The sequence below is a fragment of the Thalassophryne amazonica genome, chromosome 1 (genome assembly GCF_902500255.1).
Source record: "Thalassophryne amazonica chromosome 1, fThaAma1.1, whole genome shotgun sequence".
NCBI lineage: Eukaryota > Metazoa > Chordata > Actinopteri > Batrachoidiformes > Batrachoididae > Thalassophryne > Thalassophryne amazonica.
Genome location: NC_047103.1, coordinates 149,265,647 through 149,289,824, shown reverse-complemented (window position 1 = coordinate 149,289,824; position 24,178 = coordinate 149,265,647). Strand labels below are relative to the sequence as shown.

Here is a 24,178-nt window from a genome sequence, read left to right as displayed (position 1 = left end):
CTCTTCTTGAGTGCCACTTGCCAACAGACCCCTGTATTGATCTCACTCTGATGCTTACACCCTTTTGTTTCATTCATGAGGGATCAAATTCTTTCCACCTAAACATAGATGACACACGAGATGGGTTTAACATAGAACGGTAAACTGAATCACCAATGGAATACCACCCTGATGACAATAGACAAATAATGTGTACATGTGGCTGAGACAATAAGCTGCAAAGATAAATGTTCCCCGCTGTCGTTTAAATGATAAACTGGAGGAATTCTGGCTGGAAAGCCGCCACATCAGGATAATCCTGGACCAGGGGTGGATTTCACACAGGGGCTATTCAGTGTGAAATCAAAGCAAGATTTATAACCAGGTTTGGAATGAGAAATATTAGGAGTATTAGGAATTTTATGTCCAATTTCTGTACAAAATATTGTTTTATTCAAGGATTTGCTGTCACTCAGGAGAATGTGTATGTGTGTGTTGGTGGGGGGGTCGTGTACATACCAGGATTACCAGTGTTGTACCAGTACTGTGCTATACTCATTCAGTAAGATACTTGGGTATGACTCTGAATATCTGGGCAACATTGTGCTTTGTTTTCTTGTTGTTTTTAGTACTTTAACTATATATATATATATATATATATATATATATATATATATATATATAAAAAGACAGTACTGTGAAAAAAAAATGCTCAGGCCTTGTTTTAAAATGCTCTTTTAACCTACAAAATCATCAGATTTTTCCTTCATCTGAAAAACATTGGTACACCAATCAGCCATAACATTGTGACCACTGACAGGTGAAGTCAGTAGCACTAATTTTTCTCATTACAGTGGCACACACCTGTGAGTGGGTATGGTATATTTGGCAGCAAGTTAACATTTTGTCCTCAAAGTTCACGTGTTGGAAGCAGGACATATGGGGGAACATAAAGATTTCAATGACTTTGACAAGGATCAAATTGTGGTAGCTAGAAGACAGGGCCAGAACATCTGGGATGTTCCCAGAGTGTAGTGGTCAATGCGTACCAAAAGTGTTCCAAGGAAGGTAAATCAGTGAACCGGCGATGGGGTCATGGGCACTTGGGCAGCCAAGGCTCATTGATGCACTTGGGAAGCAAAGGCTAACCCGTGCAGTTTGAAACAACAGAAGGATCTGCTGCTAACATCTTGGTGCCGGATACCACGGCAAAGGTCTAGTGGCGTCCATGCTTCAATGGGTCAGGGCAGGTTTGGGTGGCAAAAAAAGGACCTACTCGATATTGGGCAGGTTGTCATGTAAACAAAGTTACTATTTTATGTGAACATTTGGAAACTTGAAATTTGGTCTTTTATTGAAAATCTGATTTAAAAAAAATAATAAACATAAAAAGCTACATACATACAGTACAGTACTGTATGTCCTACACAAAACATGACTTTATTTCAAAAATAATGTCAGGAACATGGTGGAAAATGTGATGAAAATAAGCTTTTAAAATTTCTGGAAACATGAGCTCCAATTTAAAAGCCACCATCTTACTTTGGCTACACTCTTGTGCCATATTTCCAGGACTGTCACTCTGCGCTCGTAGCATGAATATACAGATAGTTGTATTATATCTGTGTATTTTATGTATAGTTATATAACATCGTGTGGTTAAAATAGGACCTGGTGTTTTTAAAAAAAAAAAGATCTCATTTTGGATTGAACCCTTTCTTACCTTTTGCTTTTCCTGTGAGGTTGGTCATGATGAGGATAGCACGCTTCTTTTCAATCACATCTTGCAGAGCTCTAATCCTTCTCCATGCTGTTACAGCACAAGCCGCTCCACCATTCCCCTGACGCTCTATAATATTTATTTTTATCATAATCCAAATAAACATGTGGGCCTCTGCGCGCTGAGGGTGCAGCACAGGAAATACTCCCTAATGCTGATTTGTATCTTCAAGTCCATGTGTTGGCTGTCTACGGGTATTAACCTTTAAACTTCATCCTTTCCCCTGTCTTGTACATTTCCTCCACATCCACCATCTCAATTACCACAGTGGTTCTTGTAGTTGAAATCTTGATTGTGGCATTTGCCTGAATGTTTCTGTACCACCTGTTGTTTTTTAAAGTATTCGTGGTGTTTGGCACAGTCTGTGTTGTTTCAGTGGAGCGACATATTGAGAGTAAGTGGCTCCTCAGGCATCAATTTGGCAGCAGCTAGTACTAATGAAGCAATAATAGCTGGGAAAATGTTCCCGATTGGGATTATTTTTATAATGATGATGTAGTTACCTACAAGGACAGTATGTTTACCTACTCATGGTGAGACATTCTTGTGAATGTTTTGTTTGTGCGCTGTTTATAAGCTTCATAATCCTTATTTTTATTAGTCCATTTGCACTATCGCAAAAGAAGCTTTCTTTTCTTCAAAGGAGTGTACATACATCAGAATATAGAGAAAACAATATCACTAACGAGCTCTTTGGTTACCATAGGAATTGCCATGGCAACTAATGAAGAATAAAGTGTAGTGACACAGTAGAACTTAAATGTAATTGAATTCAGGTTCTGCAAGTTCCTCATTAAAGACTCTAATTGCTTAGCTGAAAATAGCTGCATTTTTTTTAAAGAATTTAAACTACAGAACATAGTGAACCTAATTACAATCCTGGTTCTCTGGCTCCTAATTATAAGCAAAATTTTCTGCCCTTGTCCCACTTCTGTGGGTGGACGGAGAGTGATGTCCTCAGTTCTGTGTTTCTTTCTGTCTTTGTGTTCAGTGTTGATTGATTTGAGAATTTCTCACAAGGTGCGGTATCACTGTGGCTCGGTCTTCCTCTAACACCAATTTGAGGTGTTTGAGGGTCATTTGGTTAGTTTCTGTTGTCATTATGATTTAAAACAGTTGTAAATGGCTTCACACAACCGCTATCCATGAGTGAAAATAAAGGTTTTTGTGTTAACTTTCATATTCTCTGAAAAATGGCCAACAAATCAAAAATTCTACCAGGGTATAGAAACTTATGAGCAGCACAACTGTACAGATACCTTTCCACTGACATATATGTCCATTTTTAACATTTCTGCTCACCCCTTTGAAGTTGAGACGAGTCCAGAATTAAACAATAGGATGTATCCAGTCACTGATGCCTATGAAATTACATGAACTGTGTTCAGATGGTTCATCTTTACAAAGTGGGTTTAAATACAATTTGGGTATTTTCAGAGTCCAGTTTTCCCACCCCTCAGCTGTCAGCGAAGGGGGTATTCTTATCATCCTGTCATCTGTCCTCCTGTTATTCACTCTGTTAATTTTTAGGTTACTGTTTTTGTTTGATTTTCTTGTGATGAGTTTGCCACCGAAAGTGATACCCAGGCCTACCACTGTCACCGTTAGCTGACCTGGAATTGATCCCTCTCCATCGAGCCAGTTGCGGGCTACCCTGCCCTACGTGTCGCTGCAGCCGCGAGCCCCGAGCTCTCCTTAACAGTATCCTTTCACTGCAGTACTTATATCTTGTCTCCATATACATTTCAACACGCTTTATGGTTGTGAATATATGCAAATGCCTTCTTCTTTTTTGTTCTTTTTTAAATATAATAATAATAATAATAATAATAAATGTTATTTATAAAGCGCCTTACATTTGACAAGCAAATCTCAAGGAGCTACCATAAAAGTACAACAAAATAAAACACAGTAGAAGGGGAAAAGAAAACAATTAAAAAATTATATTAGTGATAACATGTACAGGATGCAGGGATGAAGGAACAGGGAGGAGTGGTTTACAATTAGCTAAACCTAGCAGCTAACCTTAGCTTATCGAGCTGGCTGCAGCACCATTTGTCATAGCTAACAACATAGTCAGTTCTGTTTGGGAAGCTAACATTAATACACACTTTTGTTTGCGTTTGTTGTTATATGTATTTGTTGTTACGATCGTTATTGTAGGGTGACGCAACACTATTGTGCTTTATATGCCAGTTACCAGCTTTGTTCAACTTTGTTGGCTAGCAAGGTGCGCTAGGCTAGTTAACGGCTAAATTAACGATAGCTCATCTGGCTATAGTTAGCCTACTTTCGGGATTTGCACTTTAAATTTACATGGTGTAGCCTTTTAATGGTTCTTCAGTTTAAAGGGTTCTTTAATAGATATCAATAAATAGTATATAGTAAGTTTGGGGTTTCCATTAGAAAGCATGTAGAGTATGGAATTTGTCTTCCTATATAGTAGCAATCCATAACCTAGCTAGCAGGATGAACTTTAGATAGAAACCTAAAACATATTACATCATAGCTCGGGGGAGGTGATGGTCTAGTGGTTGGGGTGTTGGGCTTGAGACCAGAAGATCCTCGGATCAAATCCCACCCTGACTGGAGGATCACTAAGAGACCTTGGGCAAGGTCTTTAATCCCCTATTGCTCTCGGTGTGTAGTGAGCGCCTTGTATGGCAGCACCCTGACATCGGGGTGAATGTGAGGCATAATTGTAAAGCGCTTTGAGCGTCTGATGCAGATGGAAAAGCGCTATATAAATGCAGTCCATTTACCATTTATTTAGCTTCTGTTTATATAATAACATAACCAGATTTATAGCTTAGTCTACTAGCTATAATTTAGTTTTACAACAAGTCTACAGACTATGTAAATGTATACTACAATCTTCTCCTGTAGGAACTCTTAGAATTCAAGAGATGACTCCTATAATATTATGTAGTAACTATATTTCTTATATATGTTGTTTACTGCCCTGATTGTGTAAATGTCACTTACATACATGCTGCCCATATTCTTGAGCTGCTTAGGTAGGTAGGGAGAGTTCCCATGGGATAAAAAATCTTTTCAACCTACCATCCCTGGGTCTCAAGACCAGGCACCTAAGTGGCTCTACTCTACTCCTTTTTTGAAAGATATTTAGGTGTTCCTTAGTATACACTAGTAGAGTTCCACCTTAGATTTGGAATGTACAGTAGAGAAGATATACCTTACTGAATTTTCATGTGGCTATGTAAACATGGGGATGTTCATGATTTTGATGCAAGTCATATATTTTAGAACCACAAGCCTTTTGAAGCCTTTTTTAAATCTTCTAAATATGGGAACTTGGTGAATAGTGACTTAAATACAATATCACCTGAAAACGCCAACATATCTTTATCATCTTGCTGTCTGAGATGCATTTTGGGATTGACCAGTAGCCTGCTGAATATTGGTGAGCTCCTTTTTGGGAAAATAGGGCAACTTGGTCAGTAATTCCAAAAACGCAGTATCACCTGGACTAGCTATGGGATGTTCAGTATAGTAATGCCAGTGATGCATGTTGGAGTGGAGAAGAAGCCTCTTGAAGACTGGTGGCCTTGACCTACTTTTTCTGGGGAAATAGATTGCTGTTCATTCACCGGTCATGATGTACCTCACATCAGCTGAAGGGTTCTAAATGCTCAGGCACATCATATTCTGTGGTAAACTCAAGTCTAGTTTCCAAATGTATTCTCTTGAACAGTCTTTTACAGTCAGGCAGCAGGCAAATGTTGTCTCATGTGCATTTTCTCCAGTTACATCCACTGGGGTTTCTAACTGGGTTGTTGTGTTGGCTTTCTTGTTAGTTTTGTTGGAACACACCTGGCTTTGAACCAGGTCAGCAGCCAGTTGTAAAATGATGTTTTTTTGTCCCTTACAAACCGGGGATCAGGCAGCACACTGGTGTCATAATTCCTACATTGATCTGGATTGTATCTATCCTTAATTTATAGAATATTGTATGACGTATGATTTAATGTATTTAGTATTATTATATTATAGATGTATAATAGGATACAAAACCTGTTTGACTTCATTTTCTCTTTGTGTGTGTGTGTGTGTGTGTGTGTGTGTGTGTGTGTGTGTGTGTGTGTGTGTGTGTGTGTGTGTGTGTGTGTGTGTGTGTGTGTGTGATCTAACACAATGAAACAGTTTACAATCTTCGTGATTTTTTTTTAATCAGTCTGTCTTTTTATGTGCACATTAAGGAAGTCACCATTGCAAAGATTAAACCCGTTGTGTTGATGGCGGATGCTGAGGTTCTAATTCATGCTTTTCTGTCTTCCAGATTAGATTGTTGTAATGTTTTATTTTTGCATTTAAACTTAAGATGATTCAGAGTGCAGCTAAAATTTGACTGGTTTACCTCATTTCACTGGATGCCATTTCAGTTAGTTTTTCTCCTGAGCTACAAGATATTGAATGGTTATGTGCCTATAAGGTTAGCAGGAAGACAGTAAGTGGCAGCTCTTTTTCCTTTCATGCACCATTGATGTGGAATAGTTTTTCAGTGCAGGTTTTAAAAACGCACTCAGTTAAACGGCTCTTGGCTGTTTACACTTACTGAGGTGTGTAATTTGTATCATTTTAGTTTGGTTTTCTTATTTTTTAATGTTTTAATTATGTACCCTGTACTGTGCATCACTTTGTATTTATGTTGTAAAAGTGCTATATAAATAAAATTGTTGTTGTTGTTGTTATTATTAGCACAATCCCTGTGGATAAAGCTACTCGAATATATCCAAAACTCCCCAAAATTAACATACTTAAATTATATGTTAGTAAATGTATTAACTTAATTTATTGAAGTATACAAAATCTCCTAAATAGCAGTAGTTAAGTATTTAAGTAGGTTCCCTTAGTTGTAGTGTTTATGAAATATGAATTCATAAATGAAATAGCTATATTATGATCACAACCATTACATTTGGCTGTAATCTATTGAATCATTAGTCTTTAAATGGACTGCATTTATATAGCGCTTTTCCATCTGCATCAGACAAAGCACTTTACAGTGATGCCTCACATTCACCCATTCGCACAGACACACTCGTACACCGATGTCAGGGTGCTGCCATGCAAGGCGTTCATGACACCGGGAGCAACTAGGGGATTAAGGACCCCTGTACTAGGAGATTAGGAAATATATATATATATAAAGTACAGCAAGGGTCACATCCCTTTTCCTGGAGAGCCCCGTCCTGCACGTTTTCTACCTCTACCTACTCAAGACACACCTGATTTTTTTAAAAGTGGTGTCTGATGGAGTTAATTGCATATGAGTGGAACAGGGAGAGTTGGGAAACATGCAGGCAGGGACCCTCCAGGAACAGGGTTGGGCACAGCTGGTGTGCGCATGTGTGTGTGTACATATATATATATATATATATATATATATATATATATATATATATATACACACTCAACAAAAATATAAACGCAACACTTTTGGTTTTGCTCCCATTTTGTATGAGATGAACTCAAAGATCTAAAACTTTTTCCACATACACAATATCACCATTTCCCTCAAATATTATTCACAAACCAGTCTAAATCTGTGATAGTGAGCACTTCTCCTTTGCTGAGATAATCCATCCCACCTCACAGGTATGCCATATCAAGATGCTGATTAGACACCATGATTAGTGCACAGGTGTGCCTTAGACTGCCCACAATAAAAGGCCACTCTGAAAGGTGCAGTTTTATCACACAGCACAATGCCACAGATGTCGCAAGATTTGAGGGAGCGTGCAATTGGCATGCTGACAGCAGGAATGTCAACCAGAGCTGTTGCTCGTGTATTGAATGTTCATTTCTCTACCATAAGCCGTCTCCAAAGGCGTTTCAGAGAATTTGGCAGTACATCCAACCAGCCTCACAACCGCAGACCACATGTAACCACACCAGCCCAGGACCTCCACATCCAGCATGTTCACCTCCAAGATCGTCTGAGACCAGCCACTCGGACAGCTGCTGAAACAATTGGTTTGCATAACCAACGAATTTCTGCACAAACTGTCAGAAACCGTCTCAGGGAAGCTCATCTGCATGCTCGTCGTCCTCATCGGGGTCTTGACCTGACTCCAGTTCGTCGTCGTAACCGACTTGAGTGGGCAAATGCTCACATTCGCTGGCGTTTGGCACGTTGGAGAGGTGTTCTCTTCACGGAAGAATCCCGGGGCTGTGGCTTTCCTGAAGTCCACGATCATCTCCACTGTTTTCTGGGCGTTGAGCTCCAAGTTGTTGCTGCTGCACCAGGTCACCAGCCGGTCCACCTCCTTCCTGTAGGCAGACTCATCCCCATCCGAAATGAGTCCGATGAGGGTGGTGTCGTCCGCAAACTTGATGAGCTTTACAGAGTCGTGGCTGGAGGTGCAGCACAAGTAGGGAGTCCAACAAAAACAGCAGTACAAAAATCATCAGGCAATATGGCGTGGTCAAGGCAACAGGCAGGAGGTCAGGTACACACTATGAGGCAGGCAGGAACACAAACGCAGGTACAGAGCTGGAATGAAGGCACAACGCACGACCATCTGGCGAGGGACAAAACCACCCAGTGAGCTTATAAAACCACAAGTGGTAATCAGTAAATCAGGAACAGATGCGCATGGAAAGCACCAGAAGCAGGGCGTGGCCAGAGAGAGAGAGAAATGGCCATCACCAAGAACCAAGAGAGAGAGACGAGAAACGGAGACAGAGAGACCCACGCAGAAAAATCGCAACAAGAGAATAAACAAACTAAAACCCCAATAATACAAAACTCAAAACACTGACAGTTCCGTTTTCAGTGTTAAAGTAAATCAGTATGTTTTTAAATCTAAAACGCAAAGAATGTTCACCGACTAACACCCACCTAGTCTGACACATCAAGGTAACATTTACTTGACAACATAAGGAAATTGTTTGTGATCCTAACCCGCTTTCTGTGTTTGTATGAAAGTTACATAACTACAGCATTAGTGTGATATTTTCTGTTTTCTGTCAAGCTAAAAATCATTCTCCAAAAGGTCACTTGCTGACTGAATATGGTTACAGTGGAGACTCAACAGCAAAGCTCACATCTCACCAACTGTTAATGCAAGAAAACATGAGGGAAATGTCAAGAATGTCCAAAGAACCATGACTAGACTATCCTGATACTTGAAGACACCACATCAACAGTCGCGGTTGAACCTCGACGTATTTGATAAAGGATCTTGTTGCCAATATGGAGGATCATCACGGGGGAAAAAACTCACTCAGGCTGGAGAATACAATCAGGCAAATTAGGAACAACTGAGTTTTTGTGTGTGTGCTAGTAAAGAGACAGTGCAGTGAATTTTTTTAATCCCCCCCCCACATTCCTTTTTGGAAGCTGAAGAACTGTCGTGCCCCATTCTCCAAAACAGCAAATATTAATCATATGTTAGTATTACTGAAAACTGTAGAAAAGTGGTGCATTTTACTGGATTTTACTTAAATAACACTCCTAAAATAATTTATTTTGGTGAAGAAAAAAAACAGCCCCATTTCTGAAATATTGTTAGTGAAGTTAGTTCGTGTTAGTGAAGGATTAAGCTCATGATCCAGATACAGATTGAATAAATCCCATATCAATACTTTGGGTTTGTCTCACACAAACTTTAAGTAATTTGCTCAAAACTGTTGAAGAGTTCATCCATCCATTTTCTTCCACTTCTTCCAGGGTTGGGTCGCGGGGGCAGCGGCTCAAGCAAAGCCGCCCAGATCTCCCGATCCACACATACCTCCCCCAGCTCCTCCGGGGGAACCCCGAGGTGTTCCCAAGCCAGCTGAGAGACATAGTCCCTCCAGCGTGTCCTGGGTCTTCCCCGGGGCCTCCTCCCGATGGGACGTGCCCGGAACACCTTTCCAGCGAGGCGTCCAGGGGGCATCCGGAAAAGATGCCCGAGCTACCTCAGCTGGCTCCTTTCAACGTGGAGGAGCAGCGGCTCGACTCCGAGCTCCTCCTGAGTGACCGAGCTCCTTACCCTATCTCTAAGGCAGCGCCCAGCCACCCTGCATAGGAAACTCATCTCAGCCTTGATCTTGTTCTTTCGGTCATGAGCCAAATCTCATGACCATAGGTGAGGGTCGGAACGTAGATCGATCGGTAAATTAAGAGCTTTGCCCCGCTGCTCAGCTCTCTCTTCACCACGACAGTCCGATACAGCAACCACTCCTCCACTTGAGGCAAAGACACTCCACTGACTTGAAGAGGACAAGGCACCTTTGTCTGGTCGAGAACCATGGCCTCGGATTTGGAGGTGCTGATCTTCATCCCGGACCCTTCAAATTCTGGTGCAAACCGCCCCAGTGCACGCTGAAGGTCCTGATTTGACAAAGCCAACAGAACCACATCGTCCCCAAACAGCAGAGATGAGATTCTGTGGTTCCCAAACCGGACCCCCTCTACACCCTGGCTGCACCTAGAAATTCTGTCCATAAAGGTAATGAATAGAGCCAGTGACAAAGGGCAGCCCTGGTGGATGCCAATGTGCACTTGAGACAGGTTTGACTTACTACCCGCAATGCAAACCAAGCTCCTGCTGCGGTCATACAGGGACCGGATAGCCCTTAGCAAAGGACCCTGGACCCCGTACTCCTGGAGCAACCCCCACAGGGTGCCTTGAGGGACACGGCCGAACGCTTTCTGCAGATCCACAAAGCACATGTGGACTGGTTGGGTGAACTCCCATGAACCCTCGAGCACCCGATGGAAGGTGTAGAGCTGGTCCAGTGTGCTGCGACTAGGACAAAAACCAAACTGCTCCTCCTGAATCTGAGGTTCGACTATCAGTCGAATTCTCCTCTCCAGTACACTGGAATAGACCTTACCAGGGAGGGTCCCCCTTCTTAAACAGAGGGACCACCACCCCAGTCTGCCAATCCAGAGGCAGTGTTCCCAACCACCATGCGATGTTGCAGAGGCGTGTCAACAAGACAGTCCCTCAACATCCAGAGACTTAAGGTACTCAGGACGGATTTCATCCACCCCAGGAGCCTTGCCACCAAGGAGCTTTCTGACCACCTCGGTGACTTCGGCCTGGGTAATGGATGAGTCCGCCTCTGAGTCCCCAGTCTCTGCTTCCTCTTCGGACGACATGACGATGGGATTGAGTAGATTCTCAAAGTATTCCTTCCACCACCCGACAACATCCCCAGTCAGGGTCAACAGCTCCCCTCCCACACTATAGACAGTGTTGGTGGAGAGCTGCTTCCGCCTCCTAAGGCATCGGATGGTTTGCCAGAATTTCTTCGAGGCCGGCCGATAGTCCTCCTCCATGGCCTCCCCGAACTCCTCCCAGACCCGAGTTTTTGCCTCTGCGACCGCACAGGCTGTAGCATTCTTGGCCTATCTAGGATCATCCGGGTACGCAAACTCCCCCACCACGACAAGGTGGCAGTTTGAGGAGGAGGTTGAAGAGTTCAATCGTGATTAATATATTTGCAGTCTCTTTGATACAGAACGATTTTAAGACCAACACAAATTAAGCAGTCACTTCCAGATTCCTTGAGTTATTCATTTTGTGTAGAAACTTGCATACAAATGTCCCAATTTTATTTCTTTTCCAGGCCTGGAGTCATATAAAGTTCAAGGACTTTAATTACCTGCTGTGTTGGAAGTTATGAATCAACCAATTATGTTTGAAAAGAAATCGTGTGTGAGAAAATTCTGTACCTTTCCCCCAACTTTGTTGAGAAAGTAATTACTTTGAGTTGGCATGTTTAAAAAAAATTATCTTATTGTGCCTCATGAAGAAAAGTAACAAAGTTAGTCACTAAGATCACTGTACATAATGAATTATTATCTATGCCCAGGCTTTCTGTATGTAGACATGTTCTTGTGAACACGGTAATTTCAGCAACATGTACTAGGTACTTGAAATTAACATCATACCTAACCTTTAGGAAATAGATGAGATTACATTTTTGGGAAGTTCTCTGCATAAATGTACGTACTTATGAGGGGAACATGCTACTGTATAATAGAACATTTGAGGTGAACATACTACTGAATAGAGGAAAGTTTGCTAATTCTTGATTTGCAGCAGATTCACGTTTTGGGGGTCAACATGGTCTAAACGCTGATCAAAGTCGGTGCGCACGGGTTCAAGAGAAAAAAAATGCCTAAACCATGGTCACGCACTGCAGATTGGATGACAAACTTTCAAAAGAAGGCTTAAAGTCTGCAGACAGCACAGCTCTGTGGTCTTCCCAGCCGAAGGTTGCTCTGTTCAATCTCTGCTCTGTTACAGGAGCAACAAGAGACGTTTTGCTGTCTCGTTCGGACTTATTTTTAGACTTGGACATTTTGAGGGCAATCAGAAAGCTATAAATACGAAAAATAAAATTAAAACTGGGATTCCAAGCACAAAGTGTGAGGTTTACAAGGAAAAAAATTGAATAGTGCAGCGGAGCGAGCCGAATACAACCCCTGGCAAAAATTATGGAATCACCGGCCTCTGAGGATGTTCATTCAGTTGTTTAATTTTGTATAAAAAAAGCAGATCACAGACATGACACAAAACTAAAGTCATTTCAAATGGCAACTTTCTGGCTTTAAGAAACACTATAAGAAATCAGGAAAAAAAATTGTGGCAGTCAGTAACGGTTACTTTTTTAGACCAAGCAGAGGGAAAAAAATATGGACTCACTCAATTCTGAGGAATAAATTATGGAATCACCCTGTAAATTTTCATCCCCAAAACTAACACCTGCATCAAATCAGATCTGCTCGTTAGTCTGCATCTAAAAAGGAGTGATCACACCTTGGAGAGCTGTTGCACCAAGTGGACTGACATGAATCATGGCTCCAACACGAGAGATGTCACTTGAAACAAAGGAGAGGATTATCAAACTCTTAAGAGGGTAAATCATCACGCAATGTTGCAAAAGATGTTGGTTGTTCACAGTCAGCTGTGTCTAAACTTTGGACCAAATACAAACAACATGGGAAGGTTGTTAAAGGCAAACATACTGGTAGACCAAGGAAGACATCAAAGCGTCAAGACAGAAAACTTAAAGCAATATGTCTCAAAAATCAAAAATGCACAACAAAACAAATGAGGAATGAATGGGAGGAAACTGGAGTCAACGTCTGTGACCAAACTGTAAGAAACCGCCTAAAGGAAATGGGATTTACATACAGAAAAGCTAAACGAAAGCCATCATTAACACCTAAACAGAAACAAACAAGGTTACAATGGGCTAAGGAAAAGCAATCGTGGACTGTGGATGACTGGATGAAAGTCATATTCAGTGATGAATCTCGAATCTGCATTGGGCAAGGTGATGATGCTGGAACTTTTGTTTGGTGCCGTTCCAGTGAGATTTATAAAGATGACTGCCTGAAGAGAACATGTAAATTTCCACAGTCATTGATGATATGGGGCTGCATGTCAGGTAGGCACTGGGGAGATGGCTGTCATTACATCATCAATAAATGCACAAGTTTATGTTGATATTTTGGACACTTTTCTTATCCCATCAATTGAAAGGATGTTTGGGGATGATGAAATCATTTTTCAAGATGATAATGCATCTTGCCATAGAGCAAAAACTATGAAAACATTCCTTGCAAAAAGACACATAGGGTCAATGTCATGGCCTGCAAATAGTCCGGATCTTAATCCAATTGAAAATCTTTGGTGGAAGTTGAAGAAAATGGTCCATGACAAGGCTCCAACCTGCAAAGCTGATCTGGCAACAGCAATCAGAGAAAGTTGGAGCCAGATTGATGAAGAGTACTGTTTGTCACTCATTAAGTCCATGCCTCAGAGACTGCAAGCTGTTATAAAAGCCAGAGGTGGTGCAACAAAACACTAGTGATGTGTTGGAGCGTTCTTTTATTTTTCATGATTCCATAATTTTTTCCTCAGAATTGAGTGATTCCATATTTTTTTTTTCCCTCTGCTTGGTCTAAAAAAGTAACCGTTACTGACTGCCACAATTATTTTTCGTGATTTCTTATAGTGTTTCTTAAAGCCAGAAGCTAACAAGTGATACAGGAACTCACCACAATTCATGTCGTACTGAAACAAATCAATTAACTTTTGGTTTGGTAACGCACTAGCGCGCTATGGTTTATCATCATCTATGGTTAGCAGCCCAATGACTGCATAAACATCTTCACCAAAGTGGGGGGATTGTTGTATGGCGTTTAGTGCGTAGATGTATACAACCCCTGGCAAAAATTATGGAATCACCGGCCTCGGAAGATGTTCATCCAGTTGTTTAATTTTGTAGAAAAAAAGCAGATCACAGACATGACACAAAACTAAAGTCATTTCAAATGGCAATTGCTAACATCTCTGTAATATGTAAATCACCTCAGAGGTATTATCTGATTACCGAAACATTGTTTTTAGATTTAAAAGTGTTTCTTTCCTCTTAATTTTTACAAAATATAAAAAAAAAATAGAAATAGAAAATGCCAGACAGATTATACAGAAATACAGCTGTCTTGGAGTGTATTTCTTCAAGTAGGATTATTTTGTATGAACAACCACCTAAAGTACGCCATACTGCCTTCAGAAATCCTGCAGCAGAATATTATATTTAACTTTCCTGTTTCAGCTCGTTCTCTGATTTTTTTTTCTTTTTTTTTCATGCTGCTACTGCTTAAATAAAATAAAGAAAAATCAAAATTGGAAAAAATACTGGGTGGCAGGTTGGATAGTGGGTGTGGCAGGTGCTGCTGCTGAACATAGTACAGTTACATTGTACAATAATATCACAGTATTTCAGAGGTGATGGTCTAGTGGTTAAGCGTTGGGCTTCAGACCAGAGGATCCTCAGTTCAAAACCAAGCCAGAATAGAAAATTCTTAAGGGCCCTTGGCCAAGGCCCTTAATCCTCTAGTTGCTCCCAGTGTGTAGTGAGCACCTTGCATGGCAGCAGCCTGACATCGGCATGTGAGTGTGTCTGCGTGAATGTGAGGCACAAATGTAAAGCGATTTGAGCTTCTGATGCAGATGGAAAAGTGCTATATAGATTCAGTCCATTTATTTAAAAAAAAAAAACCCTGTTCCAGAGCGGACCAAAGTAGTAACCAAATAATGACATTATTGGACCATCTTTCATTATCAGCCCACCACTGGTGAGTTGCTATAGAGTTTGAATAATATAATTTTTTTTTATTTATACCTTGCAGATGTTCTGTAGAATGCATGTTGCATTATTACAGCATTTGCTCAAATTTCAATGTTAATGTGAGGAATTGTGGGACATTATAACCCACCCAAAAAAAAGTATGAATGAAGTAAACCCTTCACTGAATAGTGGAAAGTTTGTATCTATTATACCTTGCAAACATTCTATAGAGTACATGTTGCAAAGTGAGTGTTAGAACAACAGTTGCACAAATTTCAATACTAATGTGAGGAAGGTTGGTGAGACCTAATGCTCCCCCCGTACTTTCTGTTATGAAACATTAATTGCTTAGAACCTGTTAATTTTTGATGAGGATCCAGCTCTTGATACAGGATTCAAAGAGGTGCTCTTTTCTAAATTTTCAAAACAAAACTGCCCCTGGGGCCTATTTTCCTTTAATTCTGTGTTAAGTTTTGGTTTTGAAATGGTGCATGAAAGCTAGGATTTTAGAGGTACTGTTTTGCACTTCAAAAAGTGCCCCTTTAATTATCACTTACAATACAAGAATGGTTTTTGACTTCTCAGAGTGACAGTTTTCTTAATACACATTTGCTTGACTGATCATTCACAAACGTAACCTGACAGTGATCCTGTTTTAGCGAATTGTTGTACCTTGGCTAAAAGATGTGTCTTCCAAGTGCTGGTCTAGTTTAAAGTTTTGATAATAGGTTGTAGTTGTAATAGCAAGTGTTTCTCCTTTGAGCTCTTATTTTTCTCTGCCTCTTCTTCTGTAAGGACGGCGCTCCGCTGAACCTGAGTTTCATCCCTCTGGACATCAAACTAACCAACTGGGACGACCTGCCTGAGGCCTTCAGCCGGCGCCGAGAAAATCGAATACAGGTCTGCCCTTCCCACTAGGTTGTGTGTGTGTGTGTGTGTGTGTGTGTGTGTGTGTGTGTGTGTGTGTGTGTGTGTGTGTGTGTGTGTGTGTGTGTGTGTGTGTGTGTGTGTGTGTGTGTGTGTGTGTGTGTGTGTGTGTGTGTGTGTGTGTGTGAGTGAGAGAGAGTAGAGGGAGAGCGATATATTCAGGGGAATGTGTGTGAATGTGCATGTGATTTTTGTGCATTTACCACAAGGGAAATGTGCACACTATCCTTGTAATCGGTCATTGAACAGAAAAATAAAAAAGAATAAAATCAAGGGCTTAACATGGAATTCCTCTGACTTTAACTTTCACGTTCTATAATTTCATCTGTTTTGGTGGGATTTTGAGATAAAACGATTAAAAAATTTGTAAATTGCCGTACTGAGGGTTTCACAAACCATGCAAACGATGGAATTGGATTAGAATGGGAGTATCCCCATTGTGTCTGATGATTTGCGGACATTCATGCTGTTATACAGTCACAAATATCCGTTTTACCGGCTCTGCTAACACATCGCCAGTAAAACTCCATTTGCGACCATATAACCAGCATGAATGCCCGCAAATCATCAGACACAACAGGGTTATTCCCTGATTGAACATAAAGCTAACAGTAAAGCTGACATAATGTAAAAAAAAAAAAAAGTGAATATATGGTAAAACCTCCCAGTTTGGCTTTGGACAATTTCTTCATCCAGGATGTAAAAAATTGGGGGGGTCACCACAGTTGATCCAGGATAGATCGACTTGATATTTTGGCCCAATTTATAGGCCAGATGGCCTTCCTCATGCAACTCCAGTTGTATCTGGAGAATACAACTGGAGTTGCAAGGGCATCCTTCAATGGGGGACCTTCTTTTTGAGAGGCATGCATGCCATGTTCTTGCACCACTGTGCTGCCCTCTTTTGATACTCATGTATATCTTTTGTAGTGATTTTTTTTTTCCCATATGAAGCAGCTGTCAAAGGTGAGTTGAGATGCAGAGTCCTGATTATAAAGGAAACATTAACATTGTAAAAAATTTGAACTTGTTCTTTCATTAGAAGATGCAACAGTGTTGCAGTTCATGGTGGAAACCGGCAGTTTAGGTGCCTTTGTTGATGAAGAAAGGTTTCCCGACCTTGATTTTATGGACACTGCTGTGATCTTTGTGGAATCAATGGATACCCTGATTGCAGCATTTGAGAGGCATCTGAGGAGGAATCTGAGTCTCTGGATTTGTTATTGTCTTGGACTAAGACTAAGATCCAGGCTTTTTAGTGACTTCCTGGACTCAGCAGTCAGAAGTGTATCTTTATGCGGCGAAAGGGTTGAACTTAATGACCTACGCAGTCCATTCATATCCCTGGATCCACAGCCTTTAAGATCGGCAGGTACCTGGAAACACCTTATGGAGTCTTGAGGTTGCTAGACAGAGGGATTTGGCGATGTTTACATCTTTGCAACGGAACAAACGTCCAAGTCCTTTAGCACCCTTGGTGCTTCCGGTCTTACTGTATGGTTGGGAATCTTGGGCACTAACCAGTGATCCAAGATGATGACTGGATGTCTTTGGCACTAAGTCTGTTTGAAGGATGCTTGAGTACGGCTCGACTTATTTTGTGCCAGATAAGCAGTATGACTTGCATTGTCAAGGAGTGCCAGCTGTGATATTTTGGCCATGTGGTGTGTTTTGCTGTGCATGATCTAGCACAGAGGTGTCTGAGTGCTAAGGACCCCAAGAGGATACCCATGTTTTACTCATCTCTGGGAGATAGTATTTTCTGGAGTATAAATCTTTTTTTTCTCTCTCTCTCTAGTTTGGGATTTCCTGCGACTTGTACTTATACTGAAAATTCATGATTATTAATAATAATTATTATATCTATTTATATTAGATTTTCTCAGGCATCAAAGCACCAAGAAAAATAAACTCCAGTAATAAAAGAGTGCAGTATTTTGCAGAGTATACATTACACAAGAGTATAAGTCGCACATGTCAGAAAACGCCTCTTGAAGAGGAAAAAACACATACAAGTCGCACCAGACTATAAGTCGCACATTTTTCTGTGTTATGAGCTCTTTCATTTTGGATTTTTGGGCATTGTTGTAGTGTATTTTTTACTATTGGCATTTATTCTTGTATTATTGGAGTTTATTTTGTTTAGTGCTTTGATTCCTGGGAATGTTCTATATAAATATTCATTATAGTTACTGTTATTAATAACAAACATGAATTTTCGTTATATAAGTCGCACCGGAGTATAAGTCGCAGGGCCGCCCAAAATTAGTAAAACAAAACAAAAAAAAACCTGCTTATATTAAATATATTAAATGCCAGCAATAAAAAGTACACTACACTGAAAGTCCCTTCGGCTGCTCCCTTGTTTGCACTCTGGGTCGCCACAGCTAATCCAAGGTGGATCTGCATGTTGAATTGGCACAGGTTTTACGCCGGATGCCCTTCCTGACGCAACTCCACATTACATGGAGAAATGTGGCAGGGGTGGGATTTGAACACGGAACCTTCTGAACTGAAACCAAGTGCATTAACCACTTGGCCACCACCCCTGCTTAAAAAGTACACTACACTGATGCACAGAAATCCCAAATTAAAAAGCTGAAGAAGAACAAAAGATGCGACTTGTACCCCAGTGCAACTTACATATGTTTTTTTTCCGTCTTCAACAGACATTCTTTGATGGGTGCGACATACTTTAGGTCAACCTATTCTCCAGAAAACATGGTAATACCTGCCTTTCTGCCAAAGGATGCCAGGGATCTTGTGATGTCAGGATGACTTTGAGAATAATTAATCATGTTGGCTAAGATCATTTGTTTGATGTCACAGGCGGCAGGGTTATGTCATTCACTGACTCAGTAACGATGAGCTAATACACTGTGATGGTGCTATTAAACCTAAGTGGTATTTGATTAGAGTGACCAGCACAAGAAAAGGATCAGAAGCCTGACACAGTGCGGATGCCGAGTTCCACCACAGTCGTGCAGAGAGAGAGAGGAATAGGAAAAAAGGAGGTGGGTTAATGGAGAAAGGGAGGAGGCAGACTGGCTTTTGGTAGCCTGAGCTGACCAAGGAGAGCGGAAAAAGAGAAAGTGGCCTTTTATGAGGGTGGTTAAAGGAGACGGATCACCACCCCCAGACGACCGCACGCACCCACTAGCTAATATTAAATCCTCCAATGTGCCACGGTGCTAACAGAGCTGTGGCAGCAACATGACAGGCAGCCCACCTGCCATGTTGTTTATGTTGGCTTGTAAAACGATGGCGTGACTTGCATCCATCCTCTGACCCATCATTTACGCCCCGTTACACTCCAATTGTCCATCAAAATCAATACTAAGCAAGCAATTGAATGTGGGCAGCAGCACGTCGTGGGTGGGGGAGCACTGATGTGTGAAGACAAAGTGAGGCAGGCTGCCCGAGCTGAAATGATGGCGATGAACTCATGGATATTCATCACCAGTGATATCGGAAGCACGATGTTTCATGAAAGTCGTGTCTTTCAAGAGAATGAGTCATAAATAATACATTTTTGGAGGAAGATAATTATTAATTGTGTGAATGCAGAGCAAATCTTGTTGTTCTCTTCATTCTGGATTTAATTCCTTTCATCAAAAATTGGATTTCACCAAGTTATGTACAGAGGAGTGGGGGTGGGTGCTTTAAAATGGCTGATTATTTGGCATGTCTAGGCTGATTAACAGGTTTTTTCTTTTTTTTCCCCTTTTAGAAAGACAAAAGTGTAACATAAATGATGTGGAAGCAAAAAAACAAACAAACTCAAAAGTCTTTTCATATCCTCAAGTTAAGATGCTTCTGTTTTTCACTTACTTCAATTTCGGATTCTGTAATTTATTGTATGTGTGTCATAGTGGTTATTGACAAGAGAACAGTTACAGATTACTTTAGAAATAGACTAATATTCTGCAGTCTATGAAAACTTTGAGGTGTTCATGTTTCATTTTTAATTAACATTGTAATGTTTATTGACTTGTGGGGGTTTTTAGTATTGGGCGGGGACTGATGATGATTACTTGATCAAAATTCATTCATTAAATATTTTCTTCAATCTTGCTTACAAAGACGCTCCTTTGCATCAAAATCCATAATATGTCACCACAAATTCACAGTTGAGTTGCCAATTTCTATTTCTTTTTCTGTGTATGGTTGGATGTATACTGTTTGCCGTCTTCCTTTACAATAAGTGTAAAATCGTGCACGCTTACTCTACGCTTTGACTCCCAGCTCCCACTGGAACACAAACTCGGGATGATCAGAACCCCTTGACACTGGGCAGAAAACATTCCCTCTAAGGCAAAAGGAAAGCAAAAGGAACACACACATGTAAAGAACATGTGGTTGTCCCAACTGGGTGTTCATCAAATTGGCGACGATGCACAGGAAAGACGTTCAGACACCAACTAGGGGTAATGAGAAGGACAATTGAAACAATATTGTCATCCTTTATGTGGTATGCTTGTCAGAGAAACAGAAGAATTTTCTCCAAGCAAGACATCCTGGGATATTTCCAACCTAGTCACACTCTTAAGGCAAAAACTGATCCATCTCAAGGATAATACTGCCAAACACAAGATAAGCAACATAGTGTATGCTGTCCAGTGCAATGAAGAGTGCTTGGACCTCTACATTGGAGCACCTTCACACCGCATGGCAGAACATAGAAGAGCCACTTTGACAGGACAAGGCTCAGCTGTACATCTGCATCTTAAGGAGAAAGGACACTCATTCGAGGATGGTAATGTTCACATTTTGGGCTGGGAGGACAGGTGGTTTGAAAGAGAAGTTAAAGAAGCCATCTGTGTCCACTGTGAGCAGCTGTTACTGAACAGAGGAGGTGGATTACGACACCAACTTTCCCCCGTCTACAATGCAGTCCTTAAATCCCTTCCCAGGTGCCTCAATCCCACTTGTCACTTGTTCGAAAGGGACAAAGCCCCCACGTTGGTTTCACCTGAAACCACTGATGGTGGTGACCCCTGCCTTCTTTCACACCTTGGTGCATGTTATTAGGCACATGAACAATAGTGGGTCACATACCACCTCCGGGGGACACAAATCCCCACTGGGGTTTATATACCTGGGACTCTCCACCTTTTGGTTTTAGAACTGAAGAAGTCTTTTGGATGATGTGAAACATCTTCAAGAAACTTAAAGAAGTCCAGTCGCCCTTTGTTCAAGCTCCAGAGACGACTATGATCTGGATGACTGAAAACCTACACAGACACACACTTAATCTGTTCTTTTTGGGGTATTTTGTTGCATGAGTTTATCGGTCCTGCAGCAAAGAAGCATCCACACAGCCGGATGCTTCCGCCACCATTCTTCATGATCTGCATTGTGTGATTACCTGCATCAAGCATTGGTCCCTATCTGAATAGTCTATGGTACGTAAGTCAAATGCATTTAAAACATGTCCAAGTCCACTTTGCTGTTCACAGTGTGTAATATGAGTGCAACGTATGGCACAGGGTGAAAGTGGTTGTATTTAGTAACTTATTCATGGTTGTCTTTTGGGTATAACATGATAAATAAACCAGTCAGGTTGTTTGTCATTACCTACAGTGTAAAAGTGCAGCAGGTACTGATGCATTACTCTTGAGATTATAAACTCAAATGTGGGAGGTTTTCTGGAGAGAAAATACTGCGCGTACTGTAGTGTCAACTGTCAAATCAAGCACATCAGTCGCTTAGAGGAGCAGCAGTTGTCCAGCACTGCTCCCTGACGTAAAATACGAGTATCTCAACACCTCATTCTGCAACACCTTCATCTCTGACCAGCTGATCGCCTCCATATTTGGTAATCAGGACAGCAAAAAAACAAACAAACATGAAATGCAGTTTGTCCAAATCTGATTTAAGCCACATACAGAGGTGGTTTAAATCCCGATTGTTATAAGATTTCTACAGTGTCCCAATCCGAAGGGTCTGACTGTTGCAGATTTCCTTTTGCATCACTTGCAGTGTTCCTCTCGCTTCGCCCCTCACTGCCACTGCTGCTTCACACTCAACCCGCTCCGGTAAATTTTCATACCGCTCCAATAAAATCACTCACTGCTCACTCAAAGAAGAACACAAAACGCTCAATATGAGGTTTGTTTGCAGGGACACGGTGTGGAGTGACAGCAGTTATTCATCTGAACACCCAAATGGGGAAGGAGAACCCCCACGCCCACATGCACAAAAGGCCAACATGGTCACAGCAGACAGAGTATGGAATAAAATTCACATTAAAGAGGAGTGATGTGGACTGCACTCGTGCACTCGTTGGACAAGCATGTTACACGCAGCAGCTGCTCTTGTGAGTACAGAGGGCGGTATTTCAGAATTGGGCCACAATCTTTCCACATCATTAATGTCTTTTATTCCACATGGTGTCTTCTGTGATCATGTTTTGGACAGGAATCAGGGCACAATCATTTTTTGGAAGTGCGCGTGTGTGCACAGCTGTCACCCGACAGCAGCACACACATATAAAAATACTTATAAACTCACCATCAACTGAGATTATCCAGATCAGTCAGAGCTCGGTGTGAGTTTAGTTGCAGCGTGTAACTTGCATAGTGCCTGTGTCTCAATTCTCCCTACCGCATGTAGATACTTGCGTACTGACACAGGGGGCGCACTACTCGTTTCCCCCTAAATTTTAAGAGGTTTGGTGACAAACTCGTTTCTATTGACACCTCCTTTGTAACCTGCAATGTTTAAAAAAAAAGCCAGCGCCATTTCTTATTTTTGGCTGTTCTTAAAAAAGAACTGTCAAATATGTCTGACTGAATAAGCACAAACAAAGTAGTAATAAATACATACCCTGAAATAACCACATCCCACAGATTTGACTTCTTCTGTGTTAGCACACAGCAGCCACACAGAATATCATTCTGCTGTGTGGCGTTTCAGTATTTTTAAGTTCTACGAGTTCCTCATGATGGTCACGTTTGTGTTGCTTGATTCTTTCATTTATCCATCCAATATGATATACTTTATTATCCCAAAAAGGGAAATTCATGTTGGACTCATATACTGCATACAATGCACAATAAAAACAATTAAAAGAAAAAAACACAATCAAAACAGTAAAATCCATAAAAACAATGAAAACCCCATCCAATATAAACACCCCACATAAATATAAATATGACACAACAACCGACATTATAACTGTCAATCCCCCCCCCCCCCCATATTGCACACTTCCCTAACCATAAATACCATGGAGCCATGACACATTTCTGCCACCTTACTCAGTCTTATTCAGAAGTTTGATAGATGTCAGCATAAATTTTAATTTTTTTTTTAAATGGTTCATCTTAAATTTTGTAACTCTATACTGCCTACATGAAGGCAAGGGTTCGTATTCTTTGATAATACGTGAATAACAATGAGTGGGCCTGAGAACAGCCTGATCATACAGAGACTGCAGGCCCTGGTACTCCTTCCGTCCCATCACCTTCATGGCAGTGTGGCTGAGACGACTGAGTTTGGTTTTTAATTGCGCAGTGAGTCCACAGTCAATAAGCCAGTAAACATGCACGTCGCTAACATGAATGGCTGGTACCCGTTGCGAGTCCCGTATCCACATCACAGCTGGCCCATTGAGATCGTGAACACAGCCATCTGCCGTTGTCACCCGCCATCACTTTCTCATTGATTTTCATGGTCACACGCCTCCAAATTCGGATAAACTTGTGCTGCTTTCTCCATAAGACCCACCAGTTTCCGGCATAGATTTCCACTGCGGGGAACGACCCTTACAGCGACACATTTTTTTCAGCTGTGAGACAGTTATATTCCTGAATTTTTATGCTCCTTCATAATGACAGTCTTTAAGCTAACACGTGAAAATAACAGTAAACTAAAACTAAAAATAATTTTTTTAAAAAGCATATTTGCCAGGCACTGCTATGCAAACATAATCGCAGCTCTGATGTTCCTGGAAGTGTTTCTGTCAGCACAAAAAAAAAAAAAAAAAAAAACGCAGATGTTGATTACGTAATGCATTCTGAGTGGATTTGTCCTATATGTGGGCAAATTAAGTGGCTGCACAGTTCTAAGGCTGCAATCACCAGCCGCTTGCAACAAAAGTGGCACAGCTAGGCCCATGTCAAAGTATAAAGAAGTAGTGAAAAATTATTACTAAACTGTGAGTTACTCCCAGAAAACTAACTTGTCATGTGCCACTGCCAAGGCTGCTAGACGACAGGACGTCATTCCATCTGAAATCACCCAGAGGCTCCCAGGTCACCCCTCAGCCATGTTTAGTCAATCTAATGTTATTCTTGTTACAAAGTTAGAGTGAAAGCCAAATATTAGGTCTGAATCTTGCCCTTACAGCCCTAGGAAATTTTAGTGATTTTTCTTTTTCTTTCT

General features: G+C 41.1%; 1 protein-coding gene across 1 annotated transcript in view; it reads left to right on the top strand.

Annotated features, from left to right (window-relative positions):
• The window catches only part of zranb3 (zinc finger, RAN-binding domain containing 3), a 320,504-nt gene that overhangs the window by 215,503 nt on the left and 80,823 nt on the right, over positions 1-24,178 (top strand). Inside the window, exon 16 of the mRNA XM_034175776.1 lies at positions 15,659-15,763. Coding sequence (XP_034031667.1) covers positions 15,659-15,763 — 105 coding nt within the window. The remainder of the gene's footprint in view (positions 1-15,658; positions 15,764-24,178) is intronic.